Consider the following 21,903-nt stretch of genomic DNA (forward strand, 5'->3'; position numbering starts at 1 on the left):
TTTTGATATCAGAGAATTTCATTTTTCCATCAGATCATATCAACATTTACAATCAAAAACACATACAAATATCATAAAGAATAGGATCCAATTCATTTGTTCTTTAAATTTAAAAATCAAAGAAACCAAACTATGCAAATCTGATTATCCCCACTTCACCAAACATTATTAAAGAGCTGGTTTAATAACGTTCCACATTCAGAGTTCCTCTGGCAAATAATTATTTACATGCACGTAAAAGAAATTTAAACAAGCAAAAATATGCGTGTTCCTCAGGTGCAGAACTGCAGGTAATACCTGCACACCCTTCACTCTCTCTCATTCACATACACACTCTCTATCTCACATTCAGTCTGTGGCTTGCTCACTCATCTGGTTAATCCAATCATTGAGTTGATGCTGTAGCGCAAATGTGCAAGTCCTGATGTTCTTAAATCCAGTTCAGTAATCTTCTACCCAGCCATTTTCTGATATAAATGCATCAATTACCTCCTTCATGGCTAGATTTGGAATTAACTGTTCTTGAGTCAATGGACTTCGAGTCACTGGATCAAAGTGACCCACCCGCTGAAACAAATGAAATACATTCTTTTGATGTACAGTCAATGGTCACAAATTTTACACTGTAAAAGTTTCATCAATTTGCCTTTACTCACCTGAAGGTGCTCCTCAATATCTTTCCTGTCATATGTGATCCCACTGGGCGTAATGCATGGTTCCCTCATCAACTCAAAGCTGATCTTTCCACAAAGGTAGTCAGGAATATCACGCTTCTACATATAACAAAATAGATAAAATTATCCACCACAGAGAAACCTGCAATACATGTTGATTTATTTATGGCACTCAAACAAAGTGATAGCATTATGACCCAGTCTGTTAAAATAAATGTTTGGCTGCATTTTTTTATATATTGAGCTGAAAGTTAGATCTTCTGAATTTGTTCCAAATTTCAATTATCACTAGATAATTAGAATCCTTTGATTAGATCACCTTAAAAATAAAATCAGTTATACATAGTTTAGCCAATAGCCCTTAAAGTATGATTATTTTTTTCCCCAAATAAACCAATTTTTATTTAATGTGATTCATAAACATGCTGGAGAAACTCAGCAAGTCTTGCAGCATCTATGGGAAGCTTTAGATCCTGATTTAATACCTTTTGCAAACAAAGTCCTTCATATCCAGCAAACTACCTTTCAAGCATCATCCATGTTGCCTCAAATTATATAAGTGAGACCAACTGGTGATATTTTCCCAAGCAAGTTCCTCAGCCAAAGAAACAGCATCAAAACAAAAAAAAAGTCCTGGATTCCAAAATGTATTCCAGACTTGAGCAGATCTATTGCTGAGATGCCAGCATCTACTAACATGAGAAAGATAAAACATTGCACTTGCGCAGCCTCACGTCCCCCTTCATCAGATCCATTGTCACTTTATACAGATCTGTTTCCCACACCCACAAAAATAACGTTTAAAAACATGATACAAAATCAGCCTTTGATTTGTCTGAAAAAAAATCAGTGGAGAGACTAGAGCAGAGAAGAGGCACGAGTGACTAGATTGAAAAGAGATTCAGCTATTGGTCAGAGTGTAGGGGTGACTAGGACATGATCAAAGTAGGAAAAATGAATAGTAGCAAAAGGCATGGGAGCAACTCAGTGGTGGGGAAAGGATATTGGAGCAGGAAAGGATTATAAATAACAGCACAATCAACATAATTGCTTCTATTCTTCAAAGTGAGTCCCATCACATGCAAACTTCAAACAACTCGGCAGTCAGCTGCATTGTTCAAAAGGTATCCCACATTTACAAACTGGATCTGAATGTACCTCAAGGTAACATTCCATCTATTGTAATTATTTGCTTCACATTTGATTTATGTGTACTATTAAATACAGGCTGCCTAAGATTTGTGCCTAAGACACAACCAATAGCGTTTTCTCCAGCTAGTATGCTGTTTCTCCCTGGAATTTGGGGTTTAAAAACTATGGTCACTTCACTTATTGGCAGGTGCACCAGCCATTCTTTGCATAACAAGTTCCTATTACAATCACTTTCTCAAAAACAGTTAGAAATTATTTTAAACTATACAGTACAACGTAGCAGCCTGCACAATAGCTTCATTTAAACTTTATATTGTTTAATTCTTAGTCAGCTTTGCTTTTTTTAAAAAAAATATCCCACCTACCCTTTCAGTTCCATTACTACATCTGCTACCCACTGTAAAGCATTTTGTTCCATCCACTGAAACAGACTTGTGCTTCAACCCTGTCCACCTTATTCCAACTCATCACTATGCAACCAACGCAATAAAATAACGTTTCATTTACCCTCCAATAACTCCCCATTAGATTACCTCCTAGAATGCAATCTGAAAGGTAAAAGGTTAGACCAATCTCTTGCTTTATCTGTACAAAGAATGTAGAGTAGTACAGAACTCATCTACGTCAATGACTAAACTTATTTTATGTGGTGCAAATGTATTTGGAAAATTTGGCATCATATATAAGAAATGTAAAAATAAGCAATTGTTCAGTCTCAGTACACAGGAGTCAGACCTGTCAGTTATTCGGTTATGTCACAAGTAACTCTTTTCCACAATGTACCTTTCTCTTCTCATCCACCTGAGAGAACAAGTCGTCCATTTCATTCATGTACTTGTCCTGCAAAAAGCAACTAAAATCAGCTCTTGAACATGAACAACAGCACAAAAGAAACAAAATTGATAGCTGTACCTTAGCTTACAAGTGATGGTGGCAATAAGTTAGATGCAAGAGAAAAAGCCTGTTTTATCCAATGCAGAAAAAATTTGTACAATAGGGACAAAAAGAAATTGTTGCACATTAATCAACAAGGAACGTTCCATTTGATCCCTGTACAATGGCTAAATAAACAGCGAAATAAGAGTTTGGAACACAACACAATCCAATGGATGGAAAATGAGGGAGGAAGGCTGAGAACCAACTTTCCTTGACAGCTCATCTGTGCAGTTTTTAAAGAGCCAAAGGTCAGATACAAATGGAATCGCAGCCATTAATACTGGTAACAATATCAACTTTTTCTTTCTCAACCACTTCAATCAGTTGGTCTTTAACTTTCCTATAAGCAGACTGTTTAATATGTTGTGCATCTCATTACACGTGATAACTGGAGATTTGTTTTTTTTAAAAAAAATGCAGTTACATAATCTGCATGCGATCATTTTTAAAATGGCTTTAACTAAAGTGTACACATATAGAGTGCTAGGCTCAAAGTCCTATACCTGAAGTTAAAATTACATAGCTGCAGTTACCAAGAGCAGGAATTTATCAAGCAGGCTTTATCAAATTATTACAAAAATATTGGCTAAAACACATTTTTTCTGAAACTACTATTTAAGAAAATCTCCCAAATTCAGTAAAAGTATATAAATAATAGGATCTAGTTTAAAAATTGCTTTACATTTAACTAAAACATTAAACACCAACACAATCAAATGTTTTAAGTTTCTTGAGTTAATGACAAACAAATTAATTATCAAAATAAAATATCTTGCTCCTACTCATTTGAATGAAAACTGTTGTGCTTGTGCCAGGGTTAATTGCAAAAAGAAAATCTGCTGGAGGAACTCAGCAGATCTTGGCCTCTGTGGAGGCTAAGGGATGGGCAACATTTCAGGTCAAGACCCTGCCTCGGAGTTTGAATGGAAGATAATCACTATATAGAGGTGGGAGGAATGGGTAAGCTAGGAGCTCGTAGGTCCTAGCTCGTAGGTAAGGAATAATGGAAAGATGGAACTAAATGGGAAGGGGGTGGAGAAGGGGAGACCTTCAGCATAGGCTGGTGGGTGATAGGTGGAAGATGAGGAAAAGAAAACCCATCTTTCTGGTCTCCTTAATTAGAAGAAACGCAGGTGGACAAACGGGGTGATGAAACAAATGTAAGTACAAGGGGTGGGGGGGGGGAAAGATGAACAGGAAACCTGGTTTACTGACCATGTCCTAAATTTCATCAGTCATTCACTTCAAAATATTTAATTATCTGTGCAGCACTGAATTATCCTGTTTAGGAAAAATTATTCCTTTTTCTTTTTTAATCCAAAGGATGAAGTTGGGTATTTTGATCCAGTTCTAAAATGCAGCTTTAGTGCTGTTTAAATGAAAAGAATGCCCATAATTCCTTGCCTGCAAATATTTAATGTTTTGTTGCTTGATTTTTTTTTTAAAGAGATGTGCTCTTGCTTTAACAAGAATCTACTGAATAAATGTCCCATTTGTAATCAGATCCAAATAATTCAGCTTCTCATCCCAAAAAGATACAATTCAAGTTACCATGGGGAAAAAAAAACTTGCACTTAACAATCTAAAACATCTCATGAAAACATTCTCAACAATCCTTTGTGAATGGATTTCAGTCCTCTCATCCAATAACACTTTATTTTAAAATTGATAATTTCATTTGTGAATAACCCCAAACAGTACATGTAATAAAAAGTACGAGTTGGAGGAAAAATTTCAAGGATCATAATTTTTTTTTTTGAAGTATTGTGTGTCGTTCTGGTCACCCAACTATAGGAGAGATATCATTAAGCTGGAAAGGTTCATGGGAATGCCAGGCTTGAATCATAATGGAAAACGGGAGAGGCTGAAACTCTCCCCTACTCCAGAAAGTAAGCGGCTGAGGGGGAACTTGAGAGGTTTACAACATCATGAGGGGCAAAGATAAGGTAAACATAGTCCTTTTCCCAAGGCAGGGAAATCTAAAACTGTAGGACATGAATTTAAGGTGAGAGAGGAAAGATTCAAAAGAGCCTTGAGGAGCATCTTTATCACACAGGAGGGTAGTGGGCATACAGAATAAGCTGCCAGAGGAATGGTAGAAGTGGTGAATACTGTAGCATTCACAAGACAATGGACAGGAAAGGATATGGATGATATGGGCCGCAAAGACATTGAAAATTATATGATTCTAGATATTGCACATTGAATGTTATATTTATTAAACATAAATAAAACTATTTAAAAATTATTTAAATGACTACATCTACAGAAAATGGTGCCTTCGGAGAGCAGCAGCGATCATCAACGACCCTCACCACCCAACGCTCCATTCTCGCTGCTGCCATCAGGAAAGAGGTCTAGGGGCCACAAGACTCATACCACCAGGTTCAGGAACAGCTGGTCCCCCATTAGATTCCACAACAAACTCAAATCAGAGACTAATTTAAGGACTTGTGCACTTTATTGATTTTCTTTTTGTTTTCTTTGTATTGTACCGTTTACATTTGTTATCTCTTTACAGTTATTTTTGTTTATATGTTTATGCTGTGTGGAGTTTAATTTTTGCACTACCAATGAGTGGTAATTCTGCTGTGCCCACAGCAAAAAGGAATCTCAGGGTTGTATGTGATGTCATGTATGTACTCTGACAATTAATCTGAATAACTGAAATCACTGCAGATCAAAAGTAATCTTGCTTCATGTAAAACTGTTAGAAATTTTCTCAAACTTTGCTCTAAATCAGATGTCAATAAATAACTTTTATAACCAAGAAACAAATTGTTACTTTTACTGGATTTATGAAGGCCAAAGGTTAGACATTTAGTGCTCAAAGGAAAAATGAAGCCTTACGTGTCTGGCTTCGATCTTTGCAATTTCCATTCTCGTTCGGGAATCATCCATGTTCTCTTCATGGAGTTTTTGTTTACATTGTTCCACTTCCCTGTTCATCATAGAATTATACCGTAACCATCATCAAATCACTCTTTACAAGAAGTTGTCTTTGCAACTGCCTCAAGCTTTTATTTGCCAAGTCAGACAGATTCTGGATGGCTTCTAAGTGACAGAACCAACAGTCTTATTGTGCAAAGCTAACGTAATGCTGCATGGAAGATTTGGGGACTCCTGCTCTGGAGATTCCAATAACTGGTACGGATACCAAATAAAATCTCTACTCATTACTTAGAAGATCAGCTATATAAGATGGAATGGGACCAAAGACCACCCTTCCCCCCAACCCATTACAAATTTCATTTAATTCAAGGTCACCATCTGCTCGCACATCACACATAGCAGTTATGCCAGCCTCATCAACCACCACATGGCTGGATAGTATAGATTAGGAATCCATGATGATTGGATAAACATTTTTCATCCTTTTCATTTCAGAAAACAGTTTCATGAAAAACGGGTCAGAGGAGGCATTAATTTTTCCATCAGGAATTGTGAAAATCCACTCTCATCATAAATTATCCAGTTTGTGGTCTTCAAGATATTCGACAAGTGACAGTGTCAAGGACACATCTTTTTAAAGTTGGTTCCAGCAGTTTCTAGCCCCAACATTTGAAATACTTTAGTGCTCAACTTTCATGCAATTCATTTTCATGGCAATGAAAATAGGATGAGTGGTAGAAGTCAAAATGAATAGTGGCAGAGAAGAAGCTTTCATAATACGTAGTAGTGAAGATAATCATTGCTCACCGTAGAGAATGCTTGCTTATGCATTAAATAACACCTACCCATCCTCAGGATTACTCCCAATCTTAATTAACATTAATGAATTAAGATTAATTAAAATTAATTTTACGTCTGTAAACTGAAGCACTCCAACGAACCTTTCCTTTTCTGAGAGGATCAGTTTGGTGAGGTAGTCATGAAGATCATTCTCCTGCTGTATTCTTTTGTCTTCAATGCTGTTCCATCGCTTCTTTTTCGCTATCCTCAGGGCACTTGGAATGTCATCCCCAAAATTTAGCCTTTGTTCTTTTGCTAAGTTGTAAGCTGGGGGAAAAAAGGAGTTTATATACCAAGAATAAAAACAAAGCAACAAATTACCCTGGCTTCCCGACAGAGCAAGCAGAAATGAGGGCAGCCATGACTTAACATGCCCTGCATTTTTCATCATTTTAAAGGGACTGCAAACAGTAAGAAAATTAATCCAGCTTTTCTCAAATACAAATCTGTACACTTCTTGAACTTCTAGGGCATCACACTTAGCACCGCACTATAACAGCGCCAGCAATCTAAGTTCGAATCCAGTGCCATTTGTAAGGAGTTTGTATGTTCTCCCTGTGACCTGTGTGGGTTTTCCATAGGTTCTGCGGTTTCCTCCCACCCTCCAAAATGAAAGGGGTTGTAGGTTAATTGGGTGGCATAGGTTTCAATGGCCAGAATCAGCTTCTGTGTTGTAAATAATTTTTAAAAATCTGTTCATGCCCCAAGATCTGCGATTAATTTCTATAGCTTGTTAAAGATCTCCCACACACATTATATAGTTATTTTTAAATGCTTTTACTGTAAATTCTACAATAAATTATTTTGACAAAGTTTTTTTTTTAAATAAAAAAAAAATTCCTCAATCTGTCTAAATACCATGATGGATTGGGCAATGGAATAGTGTTCACCAATGTGCCTTAAACAAAATTTAGCAAAGCTTCCCACCAGCTGAATTACAATGTGGCCCCATATGGCAAGACCAGATTACATCCCCAGGATATTGACATAAATAGGGCTTCTAACAGCTTGTACATCAGTGAAAGTATTTGCAAAGACCACTGACACTAGTTGGAAAGGTCACCCAACTTGCAGCTTAACGTGGCGTTGCACAGAAAGACGGAGGTACAAGAACGCAACTGGTCATGCTATTTGAAGAGTATTCAGAGGCCTGAATTAACAACCAGAACTGATTAACTCACATCAATGTGTCTTTGAAGGTTTTGATGGTTAGTATGGAGCTTATTCTTAACAGTATTATGAGAGTACCTCCACCAAAAAGATTTAAGCAGTTCAAAAAGATGGCACATCAAGGGCAAATTTTGGCCTTGCGAGTGAAGTTCTCATTCCAAAAAAACTGCAGATTAAATTCCCTCATCTTTCCTATTGATGTAGTTCTGTACACAATTTTACAATTGATTGATCATGAACAAAAGCTGGACTCCTGACCTCGATTAAGGTTGCCAATAGCTTCATCATAATTTTCCATTTCCAGCAGGCACTGGCCCAGGAAGAAGTGAGCTTTAACAGACTGGCTATCTAACTCCAGGGCATGTTTACAGTCTCCCACCGCCTTGTCAAACTGTTGCATCTTCACGTAGCACAGAGCACGGTTTGTGTAATACACAGCCACGGATGGGTTACGGTTCTGAAAAACAAAGCCAAGTAAACATGGAAATAAAAACTGACAGTGAAACTCAGCCAAAGAGTAATACATAATGTAGCAACTTTAACCGAAGGATCAATTTCACATTGGAAATTAGTGAAATTGCACATTTTTAATTAAAAATAATTTTGCAAAATGAAATTGTTTCTTCCCCCACACCACCCCAGGTAGTGTGAGTCAATAGAAGTGCGGATAAGAATTTTATCACACAAAGTACAAATAAATGTCATATATCAATTAAAAAGGTAAAGATGCGAATCAAATCAGTTTCAAGAATTAATAAACAAGTGGGAATGCGACAACATCCTTTTAATTCACTTGCATTGGGAACCAGATTACTAAATTTCCTCTGCTTTGGTAATCCAGAGCATAAATAAGAGACAGACAAGAAAGGGAATGAAATGAGAAATATTCTTTCACGTTGTTATGAGAGCCCCAAATGAATACCTAGTCATTTTTGTTATTTTACGGACAAACATCAGTCAATTTATCAGCAGAAATTTAGGAATAGGGACTGCAGATCTTATTTACTCTATAAAGCTGGCAGGTCCCATCAGAAAATTTTATGTAATCTATCTAGAGGGTAAAAAGAGAGCAAAAATAAACACACTTTGTTCTTGGATGTGATAGACACTGAAGATGGAGAAGATGTGACCTTACTCCAGTCAGCAACATCAAGCGCATCAAAGTCAGTTTACCATCAAGTATAATCACTGCACTTCCGCAAATTCTTTAATCAATTTAAAGAAAAACTGCATCAGCCCTTTAGCAATTGTTCAAGCATTATGGCGCAGCATTGATGAGTAATACTGAACTCCAGAATAAAACTACTACATCAGGGGTACCATATTCCATTTCAGAATACATATTCCAATTATCCATTTTTCTTGTCAAACTTGTCTAAATTTACACAAGATAAAATAAGCTATTATTAAGCCAGTTAAACAGGAAAGTGCTGGAGAATCTCAATAGATCATGGAGCATCCACAGGTAGCAGAGTCCATAAACATTCCTAGGGCTCTTCTCAATCAACTTCATCTAAGAAAATATCCAGGCCTGTGCAAATTTCCATTTTCTATAATATCCTTCCACATAATTTCATCTCTCAGAGCTCTCCTCCTCCCCACCCCCCCCCCCCCACTTTCCCTTCACTCCATCATCCCCACCCCCTCTTGCCACATGACCTTTGCTTTTCTCATGGTTAGATTTCAACAATTTATCTGCGATAGCTACACATTTTAGTGAGTGCTGTAAATTTATAATGTCAAAATCTTATGCTTGTACACATGCACAGCACACACATGTCCCTGGTGGAATAGGATAGGGTCAGCAAAAAGGAAAAAAAAAAAGAATGTGTGACGAGCAGGAAAATTCAAGAATTCTTCAAAATTAGGTCAGTAAAATAAAACTCTTCAAATATTCACCAGTAATTCTCGGTGAGGGCTCAGTAGTGGAGAGGGTAAAGAACTTCAAATTCCTGGGCGTCAACATCTCTGAGGATCTGTCCTGGAGCATCCAAGTCAATGCAATCATGAAGAAGGCTCGCCAGTGGCTACACTTTGTGATGTGCTAGAGGAGATTTGGAATGTTACCGAAGACTCTCAAAAACATCTATAGGTATGCCATGGAGAGCATTTTGGCTGGTTGCATCACTGTCTGGTATGGAAGTGGCAATGCTCAAAATAAATTAAGCTGTTAACTCTGTCCGTGACATCAAGGGTAGCAGATTTCACACCATAAAGGACATCTACAAGAGGTGATTCTTAAGAAAGCAGCCTCTATCCTCAAGGACCCCTCTTCACTCTGCTACCATCAGGGAAAGGGTACAGGACCCTAAAGACAAGCTGCACAAGGATGGCTTGTCACCCGCTGCTATCAGATTCCAGAATGATCAATGAATCAATGCCTTACTTTGACTTCTCGTGTGCTATTTTATTATTGTAAGGTGGTTTATAGGAATATTTGCCCTGGGATGCTACTGCCTTGAAAAATAAATTGTGCAACTTGTTCATGACAATAAATTCTGATCAATGTTTATGGAAACGAATCCCATTCAGAAAGTGAGCAGCAGATTGATATTTCTAAACAATTGTGGCAAAATACGGAATTATTTTGAAAGCTTGAAGATCTTTCACAAGAATTATTCACCAAATTTGATGGCAACAAAGTGAAGCAATTGTGGTGTAATTTCTCTACCATCTTACTACCAATATCCACCTCCCACAATCAACATCCATGGCCAAAGTAGGAATCCAAATCCAGGAGAAAAAACAGAAGCACAAAAGCAGTTGGCATATCACTTGGTTCTCCAAATACCATCTGGGTCACAAGCTTATGATAAAATATTCTTCTTAAAGTTGCAGCTCTGAGCACTGGTGCACCTCAAGAGCTGTGTGCTCAGTATACTACTGGCTCACCTCTGCCAAATCCAGCTCCAACACTCATCAAACTTACTGATGGCATGACCGTCGTTGGATTCATCAGCAACAAGAGTCGAAATACAGAGAAGAGGTGGAAAATCTTGTGAAATAGTGTGAGGACAAAAATGTGGACAAGACAAAGGAGATGATTGTAGACTTCAGGAGAACCATGGACAACCACTCTTCACCTCACATTAATAGTTCGGTAGTGGAAGAACCAAGTTCCTTAGAGACCACTTCAGAAGTGACCTATTCTGGACATACTGTACAACATCCCCTTATGAGGCAGGAAAGTGCAACAACATTTCCTTAGAAGGGGAAGGCAGGCAAGGCTACTGGCCACCATTCTGTTGACTTCGAGAGGAGTTCTACCAAGAGTGTTCTGGCCAGCTGCATCAGCGTGGTAGAGTTGCTGTAGAGCATTGGATCGAAGGTCAATCCACAGAACCATAAAAGTGGCAGAGAGGATTACTGGGGTCACCTCCTCCAATGGGATTTACTGGATTGTTGCTTAAAGAGGGCTTGCAAAACCAGGAAGACCCTTACCAGCATCTTCCAGCTACTCCCATTGGGAAAAAGATACTGAAGTATTAGAGCCAGACCACCAGGCTGGGGAAAAACTTCTTCCCATGGGTAGTGAGTGCTGAATAATTGCTCAAACAACTCCGTGTCTTGACTATTTATTAACAATATTTAAATATATGTAGTTGTACATGTATCATTTATCTGTATGTGTGTTATGTCTGAATGCAGGCTTTGCACTGTTCTGCACCATGGACCGGAGAAAGCGGTTTCAATTCTGGTACAATCGGATGTCACAAGAACCTGAACTTGATTTTAACACCTCAGCCGTGGGAGAGGACTGCCAATGCATGAGTGCCAACTCAGATTTTTGTCCTTCGATCTCCAAAGTGGAAAAATGAACACAAACTCTGACTCAGGGACATGAGCATTTTAAATTGAGTAATGGCTTACACTCAAGGCAACAAAACTGTTATTGGGATTTTTTTTCAAAATACCTTCACTTTTTGAAAAAAACAACATTCATTCCCATTAACTGACATAGTGGAGTTTGAGCTTTCTGAGTAGTTGATGTTCATTGTCAAATTATTGAGGCCACATGGTTAGCACAACACGGTTACAGCACCAACAACCAGGACTGGATACCCGTGCAGTCTGCTTATACATTCGTTTCTCCAGGTGCTTCAGTTTCCTTCCACTGTTCAACAACATACCAGGGATTATTGGTCAACTGAGTATAATTGGGCCCAAAGGGCCTGTAACAGTGCTGTACATCTAAATGTTAAAAAAAAATTAAATAGGTCCACTGAAAATAATTGGGATGATGGGATTGATACGGTATCACAGGGGCCCAAATCTCCATTGGGAGCAGGGAACCAATGAGAGAAAGCACATGAGGGTTCCAACATCAAAATGAAAAACTAAAACTGAAATTGCTTCAGGCAAATAATTATTGCCAACATCTTCCCCGGGCTTGTTTACTTTCTACTTTTTGGAACTTGAAGAGCAGAAGTCGGCTACTCAGCTCGACCGACCCTGTCACACGATTACATTTCAATTCTATTGACCGAAAGACATATTTACTTTATCCAACTGGGCTAATGTAAACTATTCTGAAAATCTTGCTACTAAGTCAACATATATTTTGTTGTGGGTCTAATTTCTGTTCTCAAATTGTGAAGAGCAGCATCATGCAATTCAGTGCCAGGAACTATTACTGCTGATAAAGGGACTAACTCAAAAGTAAATCTACCCAATTAGACTAGGAGAAGGTCTGCAAATCCTGGTAATGAGGCCAATAACCTGTCACCAGGCAGGGAAGCTCTGTAGAAAACATTCTAACTGGACCAATTTCCATCCCACTCTACTGTTCACTGGGTTGAATAAAGGAAGGGGATGCGTCAGCATACAGGATGGAGATTGAAAACTTGGCTGAATGGTGCACAACAATAATCTTGCACTCATTAGCCCCTTTAACACTTGCATCCCACTAAACTGGCTGTCCAATGTCATGGGATAGGAATGGAGGTTTGGCTTTTCATGCTTGACCAACCCCAACTGGTACACTGAACACTTTTGCACTTGCCAGGAGCCATCCCTAGGGTTAGGACTGTTCTATCTTCGACTGGAGACGCCATGACGCATCAAGAGATGGTGGACCGAGGAGTCACGTGATGGAGTAGTGGCTGGTCGGGGAACTCCAGCCCTCTCCGGAAAAGTTTAAAAAAAAACAGAGAACACAAAGGCACAAACACAAAAATTAAAATAAAGTGAAAGTAAAGGTGGGAAGAAAATGGCAGTGAAGAAAGAAAAGTCGAAAGCAACGGGAAGAAGAGAAGAAGAAAAGACATCGGAAGAAGAATGTGAAGGCCTTACCTGTCCGAGGAGGCCCGCTGTGGAGAGAGAAGCCCGCTCCCTCAGGTCAGTCGAAGTCCCGAGCTCGGGACTACAAAAATGGCTCGCGGAGGCAAGCAAAAGTGTGCAACCGCGCATGCGCGACTCCTTGCACATGCGCGATGCGCAAGACAAAAAAAAACACTGACGGGAGAGGGGACCAGCTGAGGAGTCGATCTCCACAGCTGAGAATGACAGCCACAGCACAGCAGCAAGAAGAGAACATAGAAAACAATGAGAACAAGAAAGAAGAGTAAAAAGAAATCAAAGAAACAACAGATGACCAACCCAGAGGAAGAAGAAGAACACAGAGAAATGGAAGAAGAAGGGAAAGGCAAGACAATGGATATATTTTTTTTTAAAGAATATATGGAATCAGTAAAAGAATGGCAATCACAAGAATTTAGTGAAATAAAAAGAAGAATTAAAAGTGCAGAAGAAAAAGTGAATAGATTGGAGATGGTCATGTCAGATATAGGAAAAAGAGTGGACAAGGTGGAAGAATGAGAAACAGCCGTAGAAATGGAAGTAGAGGACTTAAAAGAGAAATTAGAAGAATCTAATAAAAAAGTTAAAGAGACACAAGAGCTGTTAGCTCAGAAGATAGATATAATGGAAAATTATAATAGAAGAAACAATATAAAGATAGAGGGCCTTAAGGAAGTTGAAGAAGGCAAAAATATGAGAGAATTTATAAAAGATTGGATCCCCAGGGTCCTAGGAAGACCAGAATTACAGGAAGAAATGGAAATAGAAAGGGCACATAGAACATTAGCCCCTAAACCACAGCCACAACAAAAACCAAGATCCATTTTAGTAAAATTCCTAAGATATACAACAAGAGAAAATATATTGGAGAAAGCAATGAAGAAAATAAGAGAAGACAAAAAGCCACTGGAATACAAAGGTCAAAATTTTTTTTTCTATCCAGACATAAGTTTTGAACTCCTGAAGAAGAGAAAGGAGTTTAATACAGCAAAAGCGATCCTATGGAAAAAAGGATATAAATTTATGCTAAAGTACCCAGCGGTACTTAAAATAGTTATTCCAAGGCAGCAAAATAGACTATTCTCGGATCCGGAGGAAGCACAAAAATTTGCAGAACAACTACAAAACAGACAGAGAGATGAAGACATGTAATGAGAGCAAAAATGACCACGAACTATATGTATGTGTGTAATATATATATGTGTGTGTATGTATATGTGTGTACATGAGTGTATGCGTATTTAAAGGAAAATATATAGAGTATAGATAAGAATTAATAAGGGAAAGAAAGGGAAGAGAGGAAGTAAGGAGGGAATTAAGAGAGTGACCTTTGTTGTATATGAAAATTAGAATCTTTTCTGGGAGGGCTGGGTGGGGAGGAGTTACGGTCACTGCGAAATCAGTTGACGCTTGCGAGTGAATTCGCAAATCCAAATGGAGAGGGGAGATGTGGTTGCCCGACAAGGGATAAAGGGCAACTCAGGAAGGGGATGGGATAGTGGGGTTAAATAAATTTTAGATAGGAGAATAAGGGAAATGTTTGATGTTTTAGAAATGTTGTCTTATAAAGTGTTCAAAACAAGAAAGCAGAAATGGATAAGAAGGAAAGGTGATGATGAGGAAACGGAAAGGAAAGATAAACAAAGTATGAAATGGCTATGTTGAACTATATGACTTTAAATATTAATGGAATACATAACCAAATCAAAAGGAAGAAACTGCTAAATTTACTGAAAAAAGAAAAAAATTAATATAGCATTCGTGCAAGAAACACACTTAACTGAAATGGAGCACAAGAAATTAAAGAGAGATTGGATAGGACATGTAACAGCAGCGTCATATAATTCAAAAGCTAGAGGAGTAGCTATATTAATCAGTAAAATGTACCAATTAAAATAGAAGAGGAAATAATAGATCCAGCAGGGAGATATGTAATGATAAAATGTCAGATATATTTGGAGTTTTGGAATTTACTCAATGTATATTCACCTAACGAAGAAGATCAAAAGTTTATGCAAGATATCTTTTTGAAGGTAGCAAATACGCAAGGGAACATATTAATAGGAGGGGATTTCAACCTGAATTTGGATTCAAATATGGATAAAACTGGGAAAAAAATGAACAGAAAGAACAAAGTAACCAAATTTATAATTAAATCGATGCAAGAAATGCAACTTTTGGATATATGGAGGAAACAACACCCAAAGGAAAAGGAATATTCATATTATTCGGGTAGACATAAAACATACTCAAGAATAAACCTATTCCTGTTATCAGCTCGCATGCAAGACAGAGTAAGAAAAACAGAATATAAAGCTAGAATATTATCGGACCACTCACCCCTGATATTGACAATAGAGTTAGAGGACATCCCTCCAAGAATGTATAGATGGAGATTAAACTCCATGCTATTTAAAAGGCAGGATTTTAGAGAATTCATTGAAAGACAAATTAAAATGTACTTTGAAATAAATACGGAATCAGTGAAAGACAAGTTTATACTATGGGACGCAATGAAAACGTTCATCAGAGGGCAAATAATAAGTTATGTAACCAAGATGAAGAAGGAGTACAATCAGGAAACAGAGCAGTTGGAAAGGGAAATAGCAAATATAGAAAAAGAATTAGCAATGAAGGAAGACACAACTAAAAGAAGAGAATTGGCAGATAAAAAAAATAAAATATGAAACACTACAAACATATAAGGTGGAGAAGAATATAATGAAGACAAAATAGAAATATTATGAACTAGGAGAAAAAAAAACGCACAAAATTCTAGCATGGCAGCTTAAGACAGAACAAACTAAGAGAATGGTATTGGCATCAAGGAAAAAAGACAAACAAATCACATATAATCCAACGGAGATCAAGGAAAACTTTAGAGAATTCTACGAACAATTATTCCAAACTGAAAACGAAGGGAAAGAAGACAAAATAGATGAATTTTTAACTAAAATTGAACTACCAAAATTACAAATAGAGGAACAAAATAAATTAACAGAACCATTTGAAATAGTAGAAATACAAGAGATAATAAAAAAAACTACCGAATAATAAAACACCAGGAGAATTCTATAAAACATTTAAAGATTTATTAATTCCTCCCCTCCTGGAAGTAATCAACCAGATTGATAAAACACAAAGCTTACCAGATTCATGCAAAACAGCAATAATTACAGTAATACCAAAGACAGGGAAAGATCCACTCGCACCAGCGTCATATAGACCAATATCTTTACTTAACACAGATTATAAGATAATAGCTAAACTATTAGCAAACAGATTAGCCAATTATGTACCAAAAATAGTAAATCTAGACCAAACTGGATTTATTAAAAAAAGACGAACAACAGACAATATTTGTAAATTTATTAACTTAATTCATGCAGTAGAAGGAAATAAAGCTCCAACAATAGCGGTGGCTTTAGACGCAGAGAAGGCCTTTGACAGAGTAGAATGGAATTATTTATTCAAAGTACTACAAAAATTCAGTTTACCAGAGAAATATATTAATTGGATTAAAGCATTATATAAGGGGCCATTGGCGAAAGTGACAGTAAATGGATATATATCAAAACAATTTAAATTAAGCAGATCAACAAGGCAGGGATGCCCACTATCGCCCTTATTGTTCGCGTTAGCCATAGAACCACTAGCAGAACTGATAAGAACAGAAAATAAAATAAAAGGGATGAAAATAAAAGAGAAGGAATATAAAATCAGTTTATTTGCAGATGACGTTATAGTATCCTTAACAGAACCAGAACTATCAATAAAAGAATTACATAAGAAATTGAAGGAATATGGAGAAGTGTCGGGATACAAGATTAACGCAAATAAAAGTGAAGCAATGCCAATGAATAATGCGGCTTTCTCAAAATTTAAGAAAGAATCACCATTCAGATGGCAAATGCAAGCAATACGATGTCTAGGTATACAAGTAAATAAAAACCTCGGCCATCTCTATAAACACAATTATTATCCACTAATGAAAAAATTACAGGAGACTTAGAGCCTTGGAAAGACCTATCACTAACACTAATAGGAAGGATAAACTGTATTAAAATGAACATTTTCCCAAGGATACAATACCTATTTCAGGCACTGCCAATACACTTGACGGAGAAATTCTTCAAGGAGTTAAAGAAAATAATAAGGAAATTTTTATGGAAAGGGGGGAAACCGAGGATAGCACTAGATAAATTAACAGAATGGCATAAACAAGGAGGCTTAAAACTGCCAAACTTTAAAAATTATTATAGAGCTGTACAATTAAGAAACCTATCAGATTTTTATCAAACAAGGGAAAAGCCAGATTGGACTAGATTAGAACTAGATAAAATAGGGGAGAAGATACCCGAACATATATTATATAAATGGGATGAAAAATTGGTACAACGTAGGAATTCTCCAGTATTACATCATCTGCTCAATATTTGGAAGAAGATTCATGCAGAAAGGAATAAAACAAATTACCAACTACCAAAACTAATACTGACGCAAAAATCAGATAATCCCTTTTACAATAGATAACCTTTCCTTTAGAGAATGGGAGAAAAAAGGGATCAAAAGAATAGAAAATTGCTTTTCAGGAAATAAATTATTATCCTTTGAACAAATGAAGGATAAATATAATATAACTCAAGATACAGTGTTGGCATACTACCAACTGAAATCCTACTTGAAGGACAAATTAGGAAGCAGTCTGAGGTTACCAGAGGGAAGTAATTTTGAATATGTGATTACAGACACAATGATAATCAAAAAATCTATAACAAACATGTATATTAAAGTACAAGAAAAGGAGAACGAGGAAACAAATAGTAAAACTAAAAAATGGGAACAAGATCTAAACATAAAGATAAAGAATGAAACATGGGAGAAGTTATGCTCAATAAATACGAGGTTACGAATGATACAATATAACTGGATACACAGGCTATATATTACACCTCAAAAGTTAAATAAATGGGACCCAACAGTATCTGACAAATGTTTTCGCTGTAAAAAGGAAATGGGAACAACAATTCATGCAATCTGGACATGTGAGAAAGTGAAAAAATTTTGGGAAGATCTAAACCAGATATTAAATAAAAATCACAAAAAGCAATATACCAAAAAACCCAGAGATCTTCCTCCTAAGTAACATAAAAAACAAAGAATTTGGACTTGATTTGGATGGTGCACAAAAATGATTTGTTAGGATGTAGCAAAAAAATGTATTATGTCAGCCTGGAAATTAGAAGATAACTTGAGAATACAACAATGGTATATAGAAATGAATAAATGTATTCCATTAGAAAAAATAACATATAATTTAAGAAATAATATTATGATATTTGAACAAATATGGGAGCCATACATGAAGCACAATAGAGAAAACCTACCAGGGACATCTACCTCCTAAAATGACAGAAGGAGAAGGGAATGAAAAGAATTGACTCAGTGGAAATTCTTGTTTGTTTTTATTGAGTGACAACATTGTTTGACGGGTTTAATGTATCTTAGATTCTGAACTTTAAATGAATGGGAGGGGAGGTAGGGAGGGTGGGATGGGAAGAGGGGGGGGGGGAGAAAACGACACTGTATATATTTGTAAAGGAAAATGTATGTATCTTGATCAATGTGGTTTATAGTGTGAAAAATTAAAAAATTTAAAAAAAAGAGATGGTGGACCTGATCAATGGTCCTAAATCCTGATCAATGTATTAGGATCTTATATTTGAACAAAATTAATCATGCCTTAATCATGCCTAATGATAACATAATTAATCTTTATGTACAGCACAGTAAGAGCCCTTCAGCTCCTGTTGTTGTTGGGCCGACCTATATAAACCTTTATGAGGGACCGTGGGAAAGTACAAGTATAAATTGTAATAGTGGACAATTTAAAAAAAAAATAGTGGGAAAGTTGGTAGCGCTATCGCATACTATTTATAAATTCCATGGGGAAAAAAGCGATGGTGGACCTGCCCTTCCAGAATCCATGCGGCAGAGAAAGGGCTATGTGCCCAGCTGCATACACAGAGCATTCAGAGGGGTTTCTCTGCCGCACAGCATTCTGGGAAGTCAGGTCCACCATTACCTTTTCTTCCCCCGTCTTTACTCACAGTTATTTTCCCCATGGCAAAGTTTATACCATTTTAATCTTTTATTCCTGCACTCAAGCAAAAATGTGGGTCATTTCAATTTCAATTTCCACAATGCAATTACCCGTTTCACACTTGCCTGATTGCAATGCTGGCACCTGCAGAGGCCGTGGATTGTACTAGGGGTCGAGGCCATCAATCCCCAGCATGAAATAACAAGGTGTACAATCCAGTGATCATTGAGGGATCAGAGGTGGAGGGGGTGAGCAAATTTAGGTTCTTGGGAGTCACTATCTTAGAGGATTTTTCCTGCACCCAACACACCAATGGCTTGTGAAGAAAGCACATCAGCACCTTTACTTCCTCAGGAGTTTGTGGAGGTTTGGTATGATACCAGAAACCCAGGAAAAAGTCCACAGAGATGTGGTAGAAAGTGTGCTGACCGGTTGCATCACAGTTTGGTATGGGGATACAAATAGCCCTGAGCGTAAAGTCCTCCAAAAAAATAGTGGACACAGCCCAGGACTGACATATTGAGTGCATCTACAGGGAACGCTGTCGACAGAGAGCAGCAGCAATCATCGAAGATCCACACCACCCAGCACATGCTCTGTTCTCGCTGCTGCCATCAGGAAAGAGGTATAGGTGCCACAAGATTCGCACCACCAGGTTCAAGAACAGCTGCTCCCCCTCCACCATCAGACTCCTCAACAACAAACTCAGAGACTCATTCAAGGATTCTTACTTGTGCACTTTATTGATTTTCTTTTGTTATTTCGGTATTCCACAGTTTGTTTACATTGTTATTTGTCCACTGTCCTTTGTTTACATGATTGTACTGTGTACAGTTTCTTTTTGCACTACTAATTAGTGGTAATTCTTCTGTGCCCTCAGGAAAAAAAATCTCAGGGTTGTATGTGATGTCATGTACGTTCTGACAACAAATCTGAAATTTTAAGCTATTATCGTCCTGATATTTATTTTACATCATTCCCTCCAGATTTAGACATTATAAATTGGTTGGACGTTACTTATGTCCAAAATCTTGACCAAATATTTGTAATTTATACTCTATTACAAAAGTGTCTTTCTGGTCTAAGCATTACGACAGCAAGTAAACGTTTGACTGTAAGTTGCCTTATCAATGTCCTCCTGCCACAATGTTCCTTTCTGGCCTGCCTATATATATAATAAATCTATTTATATTGCTAGTGAGCCAGGGAAAATGAAGCTGAGACTGGCTCCATGACAAAACTTTTGCTCACTGTTTGGAAATACTGATGACACGACACACTCCAGGGAAGAAAGCCTATTTATCACATCTGGATGATCGAAGTGTCATTGATTGACAACTTAATATTCGACCTTATTAAATGATATAAAACTTGACAAAAAGTACAGTAGTAATTTAGATCACGATGTAGTCAAATCAAAGAGAATTCATGATTCAAAACCTCATATTGCTGTTTCTTATACAGCAGTGTAACTCTGAAGAGATCACAATACTTTAGCTGCTGACCTCAGGAAGCAAAATGATGAGACACAAGGATACAATCTAACTTAAATAAACTTTGAATATAGGCTTTTTTAAGAAAAAGTTAATTTAAATGCTGGTTGTTCATTCCTGTGGAGTACTTCAGAAGACACCAAATTGAACATTTGGAAGGAGCATATTAAAGGAATAAATAGGGGCCAAGTGGCTGGAGAAACAGAAACTTGTGGAATTATAATGATATTCACTCTGGACCCAAATCAGGCAAATGATGAAACTTGCGCAAATAGATTTAAATCTTCAGGCATGCAAAACAGTAAAAGAGTGAATGATGAAGAGGGGCTGCACACATTGTGCGTCCATTTCTTTCATGTTGCAATCCGATAGGTGAACTTCACCTATAGAATTGAACTTCAATAGAATTGAAGCAGCATCAGTTTTTGGTTTTAAATCAAATGCTATTCCACAGACTTCGACAAAGCATTGTGGTCAAACGTCTCATCCCATCAACGGAACGTAGGAACTTAGGAAGTAGGAACAGGAGTAGGCCGAAAATGGCCCATCGAGCCTGCTCCGCCATTCAATAAGTCATTATGCCAAAGGAACTTCAAGCAGCAAAAATAAGGAAAGATAAAGCTCCATCATTAAATTTATTGGTATTTCAGTTCCAGTTATGAAATTACCTAAAAAGAGGCAATAATTTTATCAAAAACTGTGCTGTTCATGAACATGGTTCACTTGCAAAAATATCTAACCAATTACTCATTTTAGCTGACAAGATTTGTCAAAAACTTGGTGCCATTGTGTTGCATAAACAAGTACTGTATCTATCTAACCATTCTGAAAATTACCGTTACACAAAAGACAAAATCTTACAGCACTGATGGGGCCGTTTTGCCTACAAAGTCAAAACCATTTATTGCAGCACCAATTCAGCCACTGCCATTTCCTCACCCTCTTCTGCAAATTCTTTCAGAAATGTATCCAGCTAGATTTTCAATGGTAACATTGAATTTGCTTTCACTACTAGTATCCTTGGATGTGCACTCTAAATCCTCATTTCTCGTGTTAATTTTGGTTCTTTTATCAATTAGTTTCATTCTGTTTCCTTGTGCTTGAACTTGCTGACACGGAACATTCTGTCTGCTATACCCTTAATGATATTAAATAACAATTTAATCCTAACATCCAATGCCATCTGTTTGCAGTAAAACATACCTTGATGAAGGACTCAAGTCAAAAACATTGGTTTTGTATCTTTATCTTTGCTCTATAAAGTACTCTGTCTGACCTGCTGAGTTTCTCCAGCATTGTACTTTTACTTCAATCAGGAGTCATGTTTGACTCCTTCCACCCAATT

The 21,903-nt window shown here is 37.2% G+C and overlaps 2 protein-coding genes across 9 annotated transcripts in view; one reads left to right on the forward strand and one right to left on the reverse strand.

Moving 5' to 3' along the window:
- jmjd8 (jumonji domain containing 8) overlaps positions 1-5,527 on the forward strand; it is a 184,595-nt gene extending 179,068 nt beyond the window's left edge. For 3 of the 7 annotated variants that reach the window (XM_069906212.1, XM_069906211.1, XM_069906208.1), the window contains one exon: positions 5,032-5,527. The gene's annotated coding sequence lies outside the window, so the exon portion shown is untranslated. The remainder of the gene's footprint in view (positions 1-5,031) is intronic. The other 4 variants (XM_069906213.1, XM_069906209.1, XM_069906214.1 and 1 more) reach the window with 3 other exon arrangements.
- Positions 1-21,903, reverse strand: part of stub1 (STIP1 homology and U-Box containing protein 1) — a 26,297-nt gene continuing 4,394 nt past the window's right edge. For both annotated transcript variants that reach the window (XM_069906218.1, XM_069906217.1), the window contains exons 2-7: positions 7,923-8,121; positions 6,596-6,761; positions 5,613-5,703; positions 2,610-2,666; positions 657-773; positions 1-567 (exon numbers count right to left, since the gene is read on the reverse strand). In XM_069906218.1, coding sequence (XP_069762319.1) covers positions 442-567; positions 657-773; positions 2,610-2,666; positions 5,613-5,703; positions 6,596-6,761; positions 7,923-8,064 — 699 coding nt within the window. In that variant the 5' untranslated portion in view covers positions 8,065-8,121 and the 3' untranslated portion in view covers positions 1-441. The remainder of the gene's footprint in view (positions 568-656; positions 774-2,609; positions 2,667-5,612; positions 5,704-6,595; positions 6,762-7,922; positions 8,122-21,903) is intronic.

Source organism: Narcine bancroftii, chromosome 12, assembly GCF_036971445.1.
Source record: "Narcine bancroftii isolate sNarBan1 chromosome 12, sNarBan1.hap1, whole genome shotgun sequence".
NCBI lineage: Eukaryota > Metazoa > Chordata > Chondrichthyes > Torpediniformes > Narcinidae > Narcine > Narcine bancroftii.